The sequence below is a fragment of the Magnolia sinica genome, chromosome 4 (assembly GCF_029962835.1).
Source record: "Magnolia sinica isolate HGM2019 chromosome 4, MsV1, whole genome shotgun sequence".
Lineage (NCBI taxonomy): Eukaryota > Viridiplantae > Streptophyta > Magnoliopsida > Magnoliales > Magnoliaceae > Magnolia > Magnolia sinica.
In genome coordinates, this window is record NC_080576.1 from 10,487,638 (window position 1) to 10,506,195 (window position 18,558).

The 18,558-nt window shown below is 39.3% G+C and overlaps 1 protein-coding gene across 2 annotated transcripts; it reads right to left on the reverse strand.

The window, feature by feature from the left end:
* Window positions 1-14,997: 14,997 nt before the first annotated feature.
* On the reverse strand, window positions 14,998-17,657 carry LOC131242410 (cyclin-D3-1-like). Of its 2 annotated transcripts, none has more exons than XM_058241011.1 (6): window positions 17,154-17,657; window positions 16,582-16,668; window positions 16,353-16,448; window positions 16,006-16,207; window positions 15,767-15,891; window positions 14,998-15,606 (listed from the first exon to the last, which is right to left on the reverse strand). In XM_058241011.1, the coding sequence occupies exons 1-6, from the start codon at window positions 17,457-17,459 to the stop codon at window positions 15,367-15,369; spliced, it is 1,056 nt and encodes a 351-aa protein (XP_058096994.1). In that variant the 5' UTR covers window positions 17,460-17,657; the 3' UTR covers window positions 14,998-15,366. The 2 variants fall into 2 exon arrangements, with proteins under 2 accessions (XP_058096994.1, XP_058096993.1); XM_058241010.1 differs by having other exon boundaries at window positions 16,353-16,451.
* Between the last annotated feature and the right edge of the window lie 901 nt (window positions 17,658-18,558).

Consider the following 18,558-nt stretch of genomic DNA (forward strand, 5'->3'; position numbering starts at 1 on the left):
GTCCGTTTGTTTTGAAAATGAACGGTCACTGTGGCTTCGATATAGTAATGTATTGAAATTATGTAATCAAATGGTTAAAATATTCAATGCTATATATTTTTGGTCCATTCTTGTATCACATAAACAGATGAGGATTAGCTACTGAACCTGACAGCAGCAAGTATGGCTACTGATGTGACGTCACCACATTAGGTGAGCCCCACCATAATGCATGTGTTGTATCCACACCATTCATCCATTTGTAGAGATCATTTTAGGGCACAACCCAAAGAATGAATGAAGTTGATCCAAAGTTCAAGAGGACCCCACCAAAGCAAACAGTGGGGACACTGACGGCCACCGTTGAAACTATCCTAAGGTCCGCCTTGTTGTTTATTTGAGATCCAACCTGTTTATAAATTGACAATGACATGAAATAAGTGAAAGCACAAATATAAGCTTAATCAAAAACTTATGTGGCTCAAAGAAGTTTTTAATTGTAGGCGTTCAATCCTTACTGTTTTTTGTGGTGGGGTCTACTTGAGCATTGGATCTGCAACATTCTTCAGTTGGTGCTCTAAAATGATCTCTCCAAATGGATGGATGGTGTGGATATACCACATAGATCATGGTAGGGCCAAGGAACGTCGTGACGTCATTTCAGTAGGGAGACTCGCTACTGTCGGGTTCAATAGCTAATCCGCGTCCCACATAAACGGAAGCGGATTGGCTGGTGTACCACACAGTAGCTATATAGCTGCTATAGGCATGTGTCGTGGGAAGACGATCACCGTCCTCCATCTCCGAGTTGTAAAACAGTTCAAAGGAGATCAAAGTTACGTGGCCCCACAATGATGTATTTATTATATTATACCGTTCATCTATTTTTAGAAATCATTTTAGAGCATTATCCAAAAAAATGAATCATATCCAAAGATCATATGGACCACGCCACAAAGAGCATTGGAGATAATGATTTTCACTGTTAAACAATTTGTAATGCCCACCATAATGTTTATCTTCCATTCAATTTGTTCATAAGGTCAAAAGGATCTGAACTAGGAGGAAAAACAAATTTTATATTGATTCAAAACTTCTGTGAACCCAAAAAGGGTTTCAATGGTAGACATTTAATCCCCCACTACTTTTTGCAGTGTGGCCCACTTGATGGTTAGATTTGTCTTATTTTTAGTCTCAAGCCTTAAGATAAGGTTGCCAAATGAATGGACAGTTTGAATATAATACATACCTCAAAATCAGGCCCACAGAACTTGTTGGCGCTAATACACAGTTATATAGCTGGTGTAAGGTAAAGTAGCCAATCAGCTTCCCACATAAACGGCTTGGGTCATTGAAAAGAACCTAACTCCTGTGGCTAAACCCCCGACGTATGGCATTTCTCATGCGTCGCGATGTATCAGAGCAAACCTCCAATCATGTCTAAGAGGCTGAGGATTTCAAGCCGACTGTCGAGAGAAAAACGCGAGTAGTTGGATGGTAAACGCTCCTGACCTACCTCAGTCAGTTGAAACGTTTGTCCGTCGCAATTATAAACGAGGAATCATACGTTACTTGGCACGCATGCTAGCACAGAGTACACGTGTTTTCAACTGTGACCATCAGGAGTCATGGCTCAATAATCCAGAACAGTGGTCCGGGTCTTCCACCGTGGATGGACCATTCAGAAAAAAATTTCTTGATTGAACAATACTAACCTTTCGGCATACATATACACGGTTAAAGAGAAAATACTAAAAAATGGCCCACATTCAACTGAAAATGGTACAAATGTGTTACTTCCTCGGAAATTAAATCTTGATACTCAGCACACAAACGGTCTGGATTACCAAAGCATGGCTCCATTTGTCAGCTTAGGAAACCCGTGTATACTTTACAAAGTCGTGGACCAAGAACTGTACAACTCCCCCTACCAAACACGGACCTTCGTACTGAAACTCAGCTAATTGTTACGTGGCCGCGTACGGGCGTTTGAGTGCTTCAAGGATTTTGTCTTTGGTTTTATAATCTGCTCTCTGATTGGTCGGTTGCTTAAAGCAGTAGTAGAAGTTTTAAATGGCCCATTCACAGACTGCTCGTTCAGTGGTTCTGGATCGACTGCATTTGCGCGTGTCCATGTCGTGTACCGTACAGATGGCGTATGTACAATCCTAACCATCAATTCTGCGTGCTGCCCGTTTATTGATTCGCCACTGATAAAGCTGTTTCGCTATGCTAGTCGTCATACATGTACATCTCATCCCAATGTATTTGAGATACATGTACATCTCATCCCAATGAATTTGAGCCAATGAAACATTGAAACATTACGTCTTAGTGTATACTATCACTGGAGGAAGGGTTATGTTTATTGAAATTGGTGCCTTCAATATGTGAGAAAGCAGGAGAGATCGGTCCATCCAAGCAATCTTGATTAATCAGAAAATCCTAAATCACCTAATTAACTTTTTAAATAATTTTTAACATGCTTGATCAAACTGACAGTGGGTGTACTCACAACTCATGTGACACTGGTCACAGTCGATTGATTGAACAAGTCTATAATTATTGACAGAAAGCACGCAATCACTTGTCCTTGTGATTCTCCTAGCTTGACCTGAAGTAAGCACTACCCACGATATTTGGCATACAGTTGAATTATCCGTTACAAATATTTCAATCACCCACGAGGAGACTTAATCACAAATACATAATCACTAATCATATCAGGATTTAAACGTTTACCATTCCCAACATAACATGGAAGGATTCTGTCATCACATATCGACTCACTTTAAGAAATTCTTTAAACATGTGAATAATTCAAGAGTATTCATGTTAGAAATTATACAGATTAATGTATTTCTGTATAATGTGGAAACCGAAAAGTGCAAAATAATCAGAAATCAGGACAGGCTGAAGCACGTCTGAAACGCTGTCCTTAAAGCATTATTTGCCCCTACTCAAGTGAATTGACTATGCTGATAGGTTACAGGCAAGTAGTTTCTAGGATGCGACGAGTCCGGTGTGAGTCTGCGTTCAGCAAACACGAAGGCCCACCAAATGGAACAAAATTACACGTTTCTGACAGTATTACAGTATAAAGGAAAAAATCCAAGAAGAAGAAGAAAAGAAGAGAAAAGGAGTTTTGACTTCTGCACAGGTCGGTTCAAATCTTCAGTCACTGGTTCAGTTGAACCGTTCTAAACCACACCGCTGGTCTATTCTTTAAGCTAAGGTTTAAGCCTTGCTATGTTACTGTAAACACTAGAATATATGAGTAGAGAGAGACTGGCTGTCTCAATTCATATGGGTTTGCTGAAGTGAGTTGAGATTGTTTGGAAACCCATCTAGGTCCTCCTTTTATAGGCTATGGTGGCTAGGAGGTTATGGTCCAGAGACTTAAATTCCATTAAGCCATTTCTGGCTGTTGGAAAACTAGCCGTTTTTGTGGACGTTTTCTGACTGTTATGCATGGACCATTAAGCTGCTGCATGCTGACTATTGTGAGACAACAGCTAGCCGTTTTCTAGCTGTTGGGCTAGCCATGCAGCAGTTACAGCTAGACCCTGCACTAATGGCTCAGCTGTTACAGTTTCTGCTGCAACAGCTCTTTTCAATCCCTCTATTTATACTGAAAGATTTCTCTCCCAGTCCTTTAGTCTCTCTGCTAACCAGCCACCTGTCATAGCCACTTAGTCGCACCGTGACTCGCACACAATGCGGATGTGCGAAGTGCAAAGTGCGCCACTAGCGCCTCTACAGCCACACTGCCCACGCCCTCGCACCGAGCCCGAGACCGTGCCCAAGCCCGAGCGCGCGCGCGAGTGTTCCAGTGCTATGCACTGGAACACGCAAGGTCCATAGTCCACGAACTAGGTAAGTAAATATTATAATACTCCACATCCTTCATATAAATCACAGGTTTTTCTCTTCTCTTTTCTATGTGGGACTATTCCCAAAAAACCCGCAGAAAAATATTTTTTCAAAACAACTTTTTATATTATATATTATTTTATTATTAAAATATTTTTTTATTAAAATCAATATTTTTACAACAATTCATATATATATATATATATATATATATGTGAATAACTTACTAGCAGGATGATTCTATTAATCAGAAGCATAAGTAATTATTAGAGTGATTTAAAAACATAAAAGCTAGACGAGTTGCGTGAAGTAGCAAAAAGGAAGTTAGCCGAGGAGTACTAATAGATGACGCTTTGGGTATGATAAAGGAAGATAGTCATTTTCATCATGTAAAATACAGAAAAGATGCTTTTGCGGTCTTTCAAAACAGATGGACGAAGTGGATTTGTCACAGAAATCCCTCTGGCCCCACACAGCCGTGGGCACAAGAATACTTCTGTGCCCGGGTTGCAAGCAATCCGCTTCCAATGGAATAACCTTAATCAATGCAATCACCATCCACAGGCGCTCTTCCTTTTCAAAAATTCTTGCTCTTCAAGAATTTCAAATGCCTTTTTTATTTCATGATATATATATATATATGTGTGTGTGTGTGTGTGGGAAAAGGTACTATGCGCTCGAGCTCACTATAAGCTCCCATGAGGTCAAGTTATGTGGGCCCCACCGTGATGCGTGTCGACCATCAACACCTTGCATCCCTTTTAAATTATGGGATATAAAAAAATCAGCCGTATACGGAACTCAGGTGGGCCATATCATCTAAAAAAATGTGAAGACATGTCAAAAACATATAAAAGCACTTGGTGGGGCCCACCTGAAATTTGCATGTGTCTGAAACTTGGTCTGAACCCTCATCCAAGTGGGACACACATGATGGATGGGCTGGATTTGCAAACCACATCTCGGTGGGCCCAAAAAATGATTATGAATGTTTTAATGGTGCATGGCCCCTCTCAACTTCTGTATGTGGTGTGGCCCACACAAGTCATAGATTGACTTGATTTTTGAGACCTAGGCCCATGATAGAATGGTGCATCTGACTGATGGGGTAGATGTTCGAAACGCATCACGGTGGGGCCCACACAGCTCGACCTCATGGGACATTCCCATCAGCTCGAGCGCATAGTACCTTTTCCATCTATCTATATATATATATATATATATATATATATATAATATCACTGGTTTTTTGGGCCATTTAAGTAATATAGGTAATTTTAATCGTGGGGTAGTTAGGTAATATAGATGGAGGTTTTGCCCATCCCAACAAAAGTGGGGAAGGATGGGAATTTTGGACGCGGATTGGGTACTTCGACTGCCTTGGGTGGGCCTCTGAAGGGCCACGTGAGGTATGGATTTTATCCACGCCGTTCATCCATTTTTATATGTCATTTTAAGTTATTGTTCCAAAAATGGTACATATCCAAGGCTCAGGTGGACCACAAAATAGGGAATAACTCTTAACTTTGAAAACTTCTGGGGCCACAGAATTTTTGGATCAAGCTGATTTTTTATGAACAGGCAAGATTGTAAATAAACATCACAGTGGGCCTTAAGAAGGTTTCAACGGTAGGCACCATTAGCAATGCTGCTTCGTGTGGTGTAGTCCACTTGGACCTTGGATCTTGCTCATTTCGTGTGAATGACTAAAATGAAGTGAGAAAATGGATGGACGGTGTGGATAAAATCCATACATCTTGGTGGCCCGTCAGAGTCCTCGGGACAGGCAGGGTAAGTATCCAATCCGCGCCCGTGAATTTTAGCCGCGCATGGAAAAACCCTCTCTAGCTTGCCATTATCACGTCGGCAGTTTCCTGCGGAATGACGGCTGGAGAGACGCCTCTACCCAGTCTTGTGGGGCCCACCATAAATTCACTCCGTCCATCAGGTACTCTCCTCGATTCTAGGAACTGGGGCAAAAACAGTGAGATCCAAAGCTCACGTTGGCCACACCACAGGGAAATGGTGGAGATCAGATGGACACGGTCTGGCTGGTGTCAAAGCTCTGTGGGCCTCACCATGATGTGTTGTTGTATCCATTCCATCCATCAATTTTCGAAGTTCATTTTAGGACCTGAGCCCCAAAATGAGGCAGCTCTAAAGCTCAATGAGCCACACCACAGGAAACAGTAAGTGAGAAGAATGTCCATCGTTGAAACCTTCCTATGCATATAGTGATGTTTGTTTGTTACCCAACCTATTCATTTGGTCACCACAGACCTAGATGAAGTCAAAACACAAATATCAACTTGATTCAAAACTTCTGTCGCTCCAAGAAGTTTTCCATGGTAAGCATTCGATCCCCACTCTTTCCTATGGTATGGTCCACTTGAGCTTTGGAAATGCCTCATTTTTTGTCTCACACCCTAAAATTATGTGCCAAAATGAATGGATGGCATGGATGAGACACAAACATAGTGGTGGGTCCCACAACTTTGACACCAGCTAGCTTACCACCCCAGATCAGATGCCAACCATGGATTTGTCTGGGGGGCGGGCGTTTATCTTTAACCTGCTGATCAGGTATAACTCACTCGGACAAAAAAAAATAAAAAAATAAATTAAAAAAGAAAAAGAAAAAGAGCCAATCCAAATAACAGGCAGTCCACCCTGTCTGAAGCTAGAGAATTTAGGACCACTTTTACATAATGCATGATCACATCCACATTTTGTCAGAATGATATTCTGCATGTTCATTTCAAACAAGGGTTTTTATCTGATGGACTCGGCAGATTTACATATAAACATAGAAAGCCCCACAGAGCTTCAACAAAACAGGTGTTGTCCTGTAGCAAGAAACCACATAGTTATTTGATACTTTAGGACCAGAACCCATGCAGCAAGTGAAATGGTTCAAAGCTGTAGGGTCCACCATGTTGTATTTATGAAAGCTTGATTAAGAATTCACATGGACCACATCAATGGGAACAAAGCACAAATACTCCCAAAACCAGTAAAAGTTCACTGTTCACATGGTGTAGCTCACCTGAGTATGATATCTGGCAGTTTTTTTGTATCTTCTCTCTCCCACTTACATTGTCATTTGGATTTAATGAAAAATACACAACATGGTTGGCCCATGTAAAAATGGTTTGCATCCATTCTAAAATTTCCAAGACCATCTGAGTTAACTGAATATATATCATGGACCAGTATCGAGGAGATTTCACGTCTACGGAAGCGTTTGGCTAGTGATGCTGCTTGGTGCTATGTGGGCCCCATTACGATGCATGTATTTTATCAACACCATCCATCCATTTTTTTCAAGACATTTGAGGGTTGATCCGAAAAATGAGGCAAATCTAAATCTCAGTGGACCACATCATAGGAAAACAGTAGTGATTAAATGTCCACCCTTAAAAACCTCCAGCACCAACTGTAATGTTTATTTCACATCCAACCTGTTGATTAGGTCATACAGACCTGAATGAAGGGAAAAAAGTAAATATCAGCTTGATCCAAAACTTTTGTAGCCCGCCAGAAGTTTTTATTTGTGGATGTTCATTCAACACTATTTCCAGTTATGTTGTCCAGTTGAGCTTTCGATCTCTCATTTTTGAGCTAATATAATAAAATGATCTGAAAAAACTGATGAACGGTGTGGATGAAACACATTCATCATGGTGGAGCCCACAGAGCCCCAACGACTAGTCAATGTGCGTCCTCCATTTACAACACGGTGGTCCCACATACTTGGGTGTAAGTGCTTTGGAAGATCTCGGTATAATACTTAGGGGGCGTATGGCACTTGATACGTGTGAATTTAAAAACGTTAAACGTTGCATAGATTAACGAGAATTAAACCAAGTAAGATTTAAAAAACACTTGTCTTTAGGTGGCCGCGCGTCCAAAAATCTGATTTGTTGAAGAATCAATTGATGAACAATTATTTGTCGATCCATTCCATGGTTTTCATTTTTAACCAAGAAAATCCAACGATCTGATGGCGACATTATCATATAAGCTTAATTTTCTTTTTACGATGGATCTAAGTTGTTGCCAAGAATTTGGACGGTTTAATTTGAATATTTTATGTTAGGCGTGTTCCGGTGGTGGACAGTAGACTATCTCCCACTGAGAGGTCTCTCCCTCTCCCTTCGTGTCACCTTCTCTCTTTTTCATAAATGCAAGATAGAATTCTTAGCATGAGTGGTAATAGGTAAGTGTTATATTTCAATATCTTTTAACTTTTATTATTTTTACCACATAAAATAGCTACGCTTTTGTGGGACCCTTATAAGTAAATATTTATATCTCATCCATATATATATATATATATATATATATATATATATATATATATATATATATATATGGAAATGGTTCTATGCGGTCAAGCCAATAGGAACTTCCCATGAGCTTGAGCTGTGTGGACCCCACCATGATCTAAGTCGAACATGAACACTGTGAATTTGATGGGTCCCCTTTAAATTATGGGATATCCCAAAAATCAGCCGTTTACAGAACTCATGTGGGCAATTCCATCGAAAATCATGTTAAGTCATGCCTAAAACATATAAAAGAACTTTGTGGGGCTCACCTGAAATTTGGATGTGTCTGAAACTTGGTTTGACCCCTCATCCAAGTAGGACACACATAATGGATGGTCTGGATTTGTGAACAACATCTCAGTGGGCCCAACAAATGATTATGAATGTTTTAATAGAGGGTAACCCTCTCGACTTTTGTATGTGGTGTGGTCCACAAAAGTCATGAATTGACTTGATATTTAAGCCCTATCTCCACCATGGAATGGTTCATCTTACTGATGGGGTAGATGCTCAGCATACATCATGGTGGGGCCCACATAACTCGACCTCATGGGAAGTTCCCGTGAGCTCGACCGCATAGAACCCTTTCCTTTTATATAGATATATAAAGTTACATGGACATAAACTCTTTCCTGCGGTAGTCTATTACATGTGCCCCTGGGGAATTCCGGTAGTCGGAACCTGTGGGGCCCAGTGAAATTCTCATGATAAATCCATTCAGTTCCTCAGTTTTGTTAGACGACAATCGGACAGAATTATAAAATTCAGGCATATCGGAAAATAACGTGGGCTACACTAAATGAAACAGCCGGAAGGGAAATGTCCACCATTGAAACCCTCTTAGAATCTATCAACATGTTTATATACCATCCAAACCATTCATACGGTTATTACCATTCAGATAAACTGCAGGAAAAAATATCATCCCGATAGGAAACTCCTGTGGCCTCCAAAAAGATTTTAATGGGGTGGACCTTCAATCCCCACAGTTTCATGTGCAATGGCCCACATGAGTTTTGGATCTGTCTGAATTACAGATTTCTGTCCTATTTTGGTCTTGCAAAACGGATGGACAGACTGGATTTGTTACAGTCATATCTGTGGGCCCACACAGCATCCTACTACATGAATTTCTTGTGCCCGAGGGCACAGGCAATCCGCGTCGAACGGTAGCGTGATACGTTAAAAGAGCTTGTTGCATCTCAATCGATCTTGACACTTATAGCCTATCACATGGTTGTTGTTTATAAGGTGGTCTTTATCAAAAGTAAAACTTGCCTGCATCTGAACCAATACTTTTGTGACCCATTAATGGTCAATCACCACTGTTTCTTTCGGTATGGTCCACCTGATAATTGGATCTGTTTAATTTTAGGGATAATGCTTAAAATGATTCGGAAAAACAAATGGACCGCATAGATACAGGATATATACATTAAGGTGGGCCCCACGGTAAGGGCCACACCGCCTTAGGTGAGTCCGGGTTCTCACCTAATCCACTCCCTTAAACAGTTTTCCTTCTATCTAAACACGTACTAATACAAAGAATTTAGAAATTCTCAACCATCTACATTTAAACAGTTGAAATCCATTATGGACACCTTCATAATCCAACCCCTCCATCTTGGATTTGTGGCCTTCTAACAAAAGATCCTCAATTGCCAATTGCATGATCAATGGTGTGGATTGTTCATCGAAGAATGCACCCACATCACAATCATCCAATTGTGGGACTACAATAAGATGTCAAAATTTTAAATTGTCACTATCTCATCACGATCATCCAATTGTAGTCCAATTGATGGGATAGCTAGATTGTGGGATGGCCAGTTTGAGGAGCCCATTTGATTTTATTTTTATTTTTTGAATAGTGAGCCATTGCGAAACAAATACATAGACAGAACAGCGGTCTAGATTTCCTAACCCTAAAATATGCAATCTGATCACAAGTAGGGCACATATGTACATGTATAATGACAGACGGAAATATGGACCAAAGGCACTGAAAATAAATAAAGCAGTCCACATTTTTAATAAAATGTTGAATTAATTAGTATTTTTCTTTTACATCATCCTTAAGTTTCTCCAACGCACGTGCATTTTACCAGTTTCGTTGCGTGCCATCTCCTAATGGCACATGTGGCAAGGTTATATGCAAACTGCGTCCATCCATCCATATGGTGGGCCTTATGATGGATTTTCTCAATCTCATAAATCTCTTTAACTATCCTGTTCATAGGATATGTGTTTGTTAAATTTACGTTCAAATAAAACAAACTTTAAAATTGTGCAGGCAATTTAACCCAATACCATATATCATGCATAGAAGCTAGGTGAATCTTAGAATTATGGCTAAATACTAGAGGGAGATTAATATGATTATTTCAAAATTTTGTTAATTAAAAATAATTAGTATTTAAGCTTTCAAGCCAAATGAGTCCAAGTACATAGACTACAAATGATACCAAGTTGAGCCACTAGTTTATATGCGAAATAGATATTTTGTGTGTGGGTGGACAATCAATTAGATATCTAGCATACAATCCATTTAAATGTTAATATAATTCAATTAATTAAAATCCTAAGCATGAATAAAACCGTGTAGAATCATAATTGTAGGCACAATAATATATAGTGGTTCGACTACTTGCGTACTCCACTTTCAGCGGATGCACTCTCCTCAAGTGTATTAAATTTCACTATTTTAAAAGTTTTTAATAGATTTATCTCTAATATTTACAATACTTTCTAATAGTTTCACCAAAAACCTTCAGTCCTACACAAGAATGTACATGTACGTGCCTGTTTTAGTGGAACACGTACACACCCGTGTCAGGGGACCACTTTTCCACTCCTGTCGGTGGCTCCCGCAGAGACTTAGCTGATTTTCTATTAACTAACTAACAATCACTATAGTTCTAATACAAAGACTTACATACACTCCTGCCGGAGGTTGTCCTACTGAATGATCTATATATTTACACCCGTATCGGTAACCTATGTATAAACCCAGATCTAGTGGTGATAAGGTCCTACAAAAGGAACTATGCGAGTTTGGGTTACAAACTTTATACTCAATCATATACAAAGAAAGAGTATGTATATTCCAAAAAAGACAACATTACTTGTCAAATTGAACATCGTTGATACCTCCTACTTAAGATGTGTCTTCAATCTTGATTTCGTTTTTCTTGTGCTCTCCTAAACTTTGATGTCGATTTTCGTCGGCTTCATAAGATTTGCTACCTTGATAATGTACGTATGAAGTGTCAAGGTAGTGGTAGTAGGGTTGAATCTCGTATATCTAATCATGTTAGTTGGTTCCAAGTAAGACTTCACCTAAATGGGTGTTTTAAAGAATATTTAAATAAGGATTTACCTATATAAATGTTTAATCTCTTGAAAATGAGAATTCATTACATCTTCATAATAGAGCTTAGAATATTCATCAAAGTTTAATTATAAGAAGAGTAGCACGAAACTCTTTGGTATAAAGTCTAGGAGAGTGAGTAAGAATGGGAAATCACTTAGGATCTATTTATATAAAAAATTTATCGAATTACCTAAAGTTTGAATATTCTTTTATAAGAAACAAATTTACAACAGTCACAAATTGGGCAAAAAAATAGCTAGATCGATTCAATCGAGCAATCCTTCGATTCAATCAAAGGTCCTTCAATAGGATCAAACTATTATTCATTCCGATCGAGAAAATTCAGGAATGGGCAATTTGGTTCCCGGACTATTTTGTCTAATTGCAATCAAATCAAGTCGTATAAACAAATTATCGATCAGATCGATACTTACTTGAAGATTGTTGATTTATGTTGTTTATTTATCAGCTGCTTTGCATCTCTAAAGACTAACTTTTCATGATCAAATAAAGATCATATGATTATGGGATGATCAAACAAAATTTTACATATTGAAGAATAGATCATCTACATGTTAAGATTATTTTAGATTTAAAAGAAATTAAGATTAGGGTCATCAAGATATCTTAATTTACATGTTTTTTTACTCCTTAATACTCTAAATTTTCATGTATTTTTTGTCTTCAACTTCTAAGGACTCGAGCAATTCATTGACACACTAATACACACAATTGACAAATAAGTGCACTTAGCTATGGAGGAACACTGGTTGGAAGAGAGGTGGAGTGCACGGTGATGTTAGTGGAAAATTTGTCCCCATCTATATATGTTTCCAGCTCGCTGCAGGACATAAATCGAAAAAATGAAGTAGATCCAAAACTAAAGTTGGCCACGCGATTGGAAAAGGTGGGGAGCAAAATGCCTCTCCTTCAACCTTCCGCGTATACACCGAAAAATGGGGTATATTTAAAACTGAAGTGTCACACGACTGGAAAAGGTGGGGAGGGAAATGCCTACCGTTTAGACCTTCTCCGGGTCCACTCAATCATAAGTTCATTCCCAGTGGAATGACCTGACAACAGAAAAAGATTAGCCTGATCCAAAACTTCTGCAGCTCCATGAATGTTTCAACAGTGGACGTTCCATCGTATGGTCCACTTGGGCTTTGAATCTTCCAATTTTTTTAGGTATCACATCCAAACATGAGCTATCAAAACAGATGGACGGGGTGGATTTTCTACATACATCACGGTGGGGCCCACCTAGCTTCCTAGGGTACTCGGGAGTTGATGGCAATATGCCTCCCGGTTCTACCATATCATCTCCCTACATAAAAAGAGCGGGCGGGAGAAAACAATTACGCTGTCAGATTAAAAAAAAAAAACAATAATAATAATAATAATCCACCGTTCAGGAGCTGTACATACGGGCTCGAGGAATCCAGAAAATCTGACGGGGCAAATGTGGATGAACTGCTGTTCGAAACTCTCCAAAACTGGAAAGCTATTGAATATCCTCTTTCCCATTTGATGAAAATATCGATACTCCATCAGAGCTCGATGGTCGGTATGCATGCACTCGAAAACTGTATAATGTCATACACATTACACAAATTTAGCTGTCCCAGTCATGGGCCCCACATTACCTAGGTCATAGATCAACTGTTCTGATCTCCTACACGGTTCATTAGTGGACAGCTAATGGATGGCTAAAATTAAATAATTAACGGTCCAAATCCAACAAAGCACTGTCCATTAACAATAGGTTAGGATCGTCCTATTAATGTGAACACAGCGTCCCACAATTAGAACGACTTACAAAAGGAAAGACTCGTGTGCGAATTTTGCAATTGCATGCCAATGGATCGTCACGTTGCCAAGAGCATCAAATACGTCCCCTTCCGGTTCGCTGTAGATTCAAGGGCTTGGATTACCACGTTAGGGAGATTTTCATATGTGGTCCTTCAGTGATGGGACCCATCTAATCCAAAACTGAAGTGGGCCACACCACAGAGACGGTTGGGATGTGAAGGCCCGCTGCCGTTGAAATCCTTCCGGATTTTGTGAGGGCCCACCATGTTTGAATGTGCCATCCAATTCATTCAAGAACTGCACACCACCAGGATTGATGAACAACCCATAAATCCAGCCATTCATAAAATTAGGTGGGCCAGACCATGTGAATTCCAGGATTGATGAACAACCTAAAAATCCAGCCATTCATAAAATTAGGTGGGCCAGGCCATGTGATTTCAGATCAGCCTGATTTTTGCACCTGACAGGCAAATTGAATAACATGCACACATCACAGAGGTCCACACACATGACACTGTATGTTAAGCTTAATCGACAAAGCTTTGCAATGGATCCACCATCAAACAAAAAACTTTAATCATTTTGATGGTTAGGATGATTTCATCCGTACAATTACGGGTATTAACAACTGAGGTGGTGGGTCATTGATCAGACAGTATACGACGTGGCCCACTAGGCTTCCACAAGTTCACTTATGGTTTAAGGCCATGTTTGGTTGCACCAAACTTCAAGAAATGTCACAAAATTCTGCCCCAAATTAAACTGACTAATCATGAAATGGGCCACATTACAGATTATGGTCAGACAACAAAATATAATACCAGAATGGGAAAGGTACAAGCATATATATTTTTAAAATGACACTAATGTAGACAATGACTAAGCCCTAATTGGATAGATCCAATCAAGTAACAAGAAAAGAGATGATAGTTTTGTTTTTAGAGTTCAGATTCCCTTTCTCATCCAATTTTAAAATAGTAGTGAAAATATATTTATTTTAAATGCAATCAAGGCAACCATGGGTTTTTATATTTTATATAACCGTATGATTTCAGTACATTACCAGTCCGAGACAAAGGAGGAATTAGAAAAAAGGTGTTTTGTTTCATTAGATATGGGTTTTGTTTGTTACCATCTGCACGGGCTAATCCAAAAATAAAAGAGAAAAATTCCACCCATCATTTTCCCATTCTCTTTAAAATGGTAAACTGAAACTTCCTAAATGGGCCCCACAGCACCTCTACCTATGTATATCAATAAGCGCGCTCTCTCTCTCTCTCTCTCTCTCTGTATATCAATAAGCTCTCTCTCTCTCTCTCTCTCATTTCTATGTTGCCTTCCCAAGATTTCAATCTGACAAATGGGACCCCTCTTTAATGAGAAGAGGGCAGCAAACCCCAGATTCTAACCAGACACCTGGTCAAACAAAGGGTGAGTGACAGGCACCAGAAATACAAGAAAGTAATCATATTAATATCATAAATAATAAGAACTAGTTTTTTTTTTTTTTTCTTTTTAATGAAGACCCACTTCCCCTTTTTCTTTCCTGGAGTGCCGTCTCTTTTTGCTTCCCAAAGGGGCTTTCTTTTTATATATATATATTTTTTCTTACAAAGAAAAAAGAAATAAAACAACAAATATAAATATTCAGTTTTTCTCAGGCTTCCTTCCTTTTTCCTTTTTTCTTTTTTTCTTTTTTTGAAATGGAAGCAACCAACACAAGTTCTCTCCTCCCGCTAAAAGAGTTCAGCTTTGTAGCTCTCTCTCTACCTTGCATTCTTGGCTGTAGAGTTCTGAAAATTAACAGCTGGTGAGCTGATGACTGTTTCATTCATGCTTAAAGCATGAGAGCTGATTGATTCCCCTAGCTCTATTTATTCTTCCTTTTTTTCTCAGACCACATCTTTTTTCTCCTTTTGTCACCATATACCTGACCACACCAAAACCCCCATTTGACCAACTAGACTGGTGTGAGAAACCCACCATTGTAACTGATCATGACTTCATGTCCATCTCAGCTAATCTGTTCAATCTCCTCCTCTTAGAAGCTGATGTTGGGACAGAATTTGCTCGTGACACAACTGTTGTTTCATCACTCTTATAGCTCAGGCATGCAGCATCCAGCACCCCAATGGGGCTCTGGGGCACAGATGTCGATGGCCCATTAACACCTTTCACTGGCCTACTTACTATTCCCATCTCTTGGATCAGCTCATAACACCTCAGAACTCTATCCTGTAGTCCAAAATAACCCAATTGTCGGAATGAATTAATTAAACAAGATGTCCCAAAAGAAAAGATAACCCAATTGTTGGCATGAGTTCTAAACCATGGAAATGATGAAATGAAAGGGAAAAAAAAAAAAACTCTCTTTTTGGGTGCACAGAACCTTTACCTTTTCTACATGAATGCAACAAGATACAGCCTTGTTGAAATCCACTGTTTGAGTTTCTCCTGATACAGTTATTGCCACTGCTGCAGCAACCTCAGACGGCCTGAATTCCAAGAATTCAATCCCTCCTGCATTGAATTTTTCCACCCAAAGGTAAATCAATCAGTTGATTCACTTGCCCACCTGAGGAGAATTTTGAAAAGGAATGGGAAATTTATGCAATATAACACAAGAAAACAGACCTCTAATTGTTCCTAAGATGAGTTGGACGGATTTGCAGATTGATGATCTTGGTGGTGGTTTATCATCATTGATCTTCTGAAGAAAGTAATCTATGAATGAGAAAGGGGTAACAGCTTGCATTCTCCACTTCAAAGTACTAAGCACTAGAAGCTCCATTCTCTGTATGGTCCTAGCTTCAAATACGAATTTTGATTCACCAACCTGATAAACCCATATCGTTTTGACAATCAGGTAAGTGAAAAGAAAGGAAAACACAATACCATCTTCTCCAAAACAGGATTGAAAACAATCCCAAAACATATGAGATAGTAAGATATTCTAGACCATTTAAGCAATGTTTCTTCACCTGTAAATCAAGAGACAAAGGAACTTCGGTTTCCTCCATCTTTGCTGCTAAAGATAAGCAAGCAATAGCTAACAACTGCATCATCCAAGCCTTTCCCTGCTACAAACACCACAATCAAAGAAAGAACCTCATTCATTCATATGGTTTAATCAAAGAAGCTTACAACAGCAAGTCAAAATCTTAGGGGGTTGATCAAAGAAGAGTCTTTGAGCCAATTTCTGCAACTTACAGGAAGTTCATATGCCGAAAGGAACCGATCCAAGTAATTTATAGATAGATATGCACTCAGGGGTCCAAAACTGTAATGGGCATGAACCTGTTAAAATCCAATGCGACTTAATCAATCAAAATCACAGTAAAAGAAAACAAAGACTGAAAACCCAATTCAGCATATACAAGAATCCATATCAACATCAAACACAGCAATATGAATTATTATTTTTTTTAAGGAAATCAAATCCCCACTCCACAAGACCCCAAAACCCAATGCAGAAAACTGTAAAATCCTACAAATGATCGCAAAAACAGCAGCATCATTAATCAGAAAAAGGAAGGGAGAGTGAACAACAACCAAAAATCGATTCTAGAAAACAAACAAACAGAATCGAAGGCATTTTAACAACAACTATATTAACAAAATGAGCAAATCAAAACCAATTCTTTTACAAACCCAAATCGACCTTCCAAACATAAACCCACTGCAAGTTTCAGCAAAATCCATCAAAAACCACTACAAAACCCCCACATTTCAATCCAGCATGAAAACCCCATTTCATAAAAACCATGAAATCAAATACCAACCTTTCTAATCCAATCAACAGCATCTCTTCTGGGTGATAAACCCACCACACCACTCTTCAACCTCTCCAAGTAATCTTCCCTGGGAAGATGCTGGCATTCTCTCTCCACCATCAAGCCCAAGCACTCATCCGTCTGCAATGGAAATCCCGTCAAGAAATCCCCTAAAAACCATTGCTTTTGATGATATCCATGTCCATCCTCACCCCCATCAACGTCAACCTCCCCATCATCATCAAAACCCAGGATGCTGTTGTTGTCCTCTGGACAGAGGAGGCTTGATCCTACACAGTCATAGCTTGGAGCCATTGAATGATAACCAGAAGGTATCAATCTCTCCTATAAACTCTCAGCTAATGTAGATGAAAAGGAAGAGCTTTTCCATCTTCCTATTTCCTGTAGAGAGAGAGAGAGAGAGAGAGAGAGAGAGAACTGTTGCAAAGGAGTGGGCTTTTGTAGCAAATGGTTGTGTTCTAGGGCAATGCCATCTATTGGGATTTGACAAAAATAAGAGAGAGAGAGAGAGAGAGAGAGAGAGAGAGTATCTTGGGTTTTTTTTTTTTCTTGGATGATGAAATTGGGCTTGGATGAAAGTTCATCACTATTTATTTTTTTTAGAGTGGTGGTGATCCATTTACCGTACATGTGGCATTATGTACCCATTCAAATCTTAGAAATCATCATGGGTGGGGCATGATTCGAAAATATTTATACGGATTGAAATCGGTGGCTACCATATGGATGGCTGAAAACCAGTTTAATTTGGGTTTTCCGTCTAAAATAGTGGTGAACTATGTCTATTAGCTCTCATATGAAAGGAAAGATGAAGAGGCTCCATCCAGCTTATGTGCAACAACTCATCCGCCAATCCACAACGTCCAAATAACGGGAAAAAATGTGGGCGGAGCAGGGCTGGAAGTTCAAACTGATCCGACAATCCTAACCCTCAAATCGAATACTGGTAAGAGAATGTTCCAATTACATGAGTCAGCGGTCCAAATTTATCTGGAAAATCAAATGGCTCAGATCATTCAATTAGTCCTATTTACACGATGTGCTCCATCCAGAAAGTGACCCGAATTTGGACGGTGCAAAACTGAGTTGCATGCATGCCACCTTCTCGGTTTTAATGATAATCAGGACCTGCTTTTTTTATACATACACTTCCCTTTTCATGGTAAAAGGATTGGCAGGTGAGAGTTATACTCGGGCTGCGTTGCACGCTTGATACGTGGTTACTCAGAACTGTATACGTGGCATAAAGTAACTTAAATTAAACTTACGTAATTGTAGATATCACTCTCAGTAAGTAAAAATCCAATCTTGTTAAACAATCAAACCTGATTTTCGGACTCAACTATTGAAATGGAACCATTATATTAATTTCATTTCTAACCGTCCAATCATT

Coding starts and splice junctions, on each gene's coding strand:
- LOC131242410 (XM_058241010.1), bottom strand. CDS start 17,459: ATGGCTCCAAGCTATGACTGTGTAGGATCAAGCCTCCTCTGTCCAGAG. Junction 16,669..17,153: donor CTGTTGATTGGATTAGAAAG/GTTGGTATTTGA, acceptor GGATTTTAACAG/GTTCATGCCCATTACAGTTT. Junction 16,208..16,352: donor CTTTGTCTCTTGATTTACAG/GTGAAGAAACAT, acceptor TGGGTTTATCAG/GTTGGTGAATCAAAATTCGT.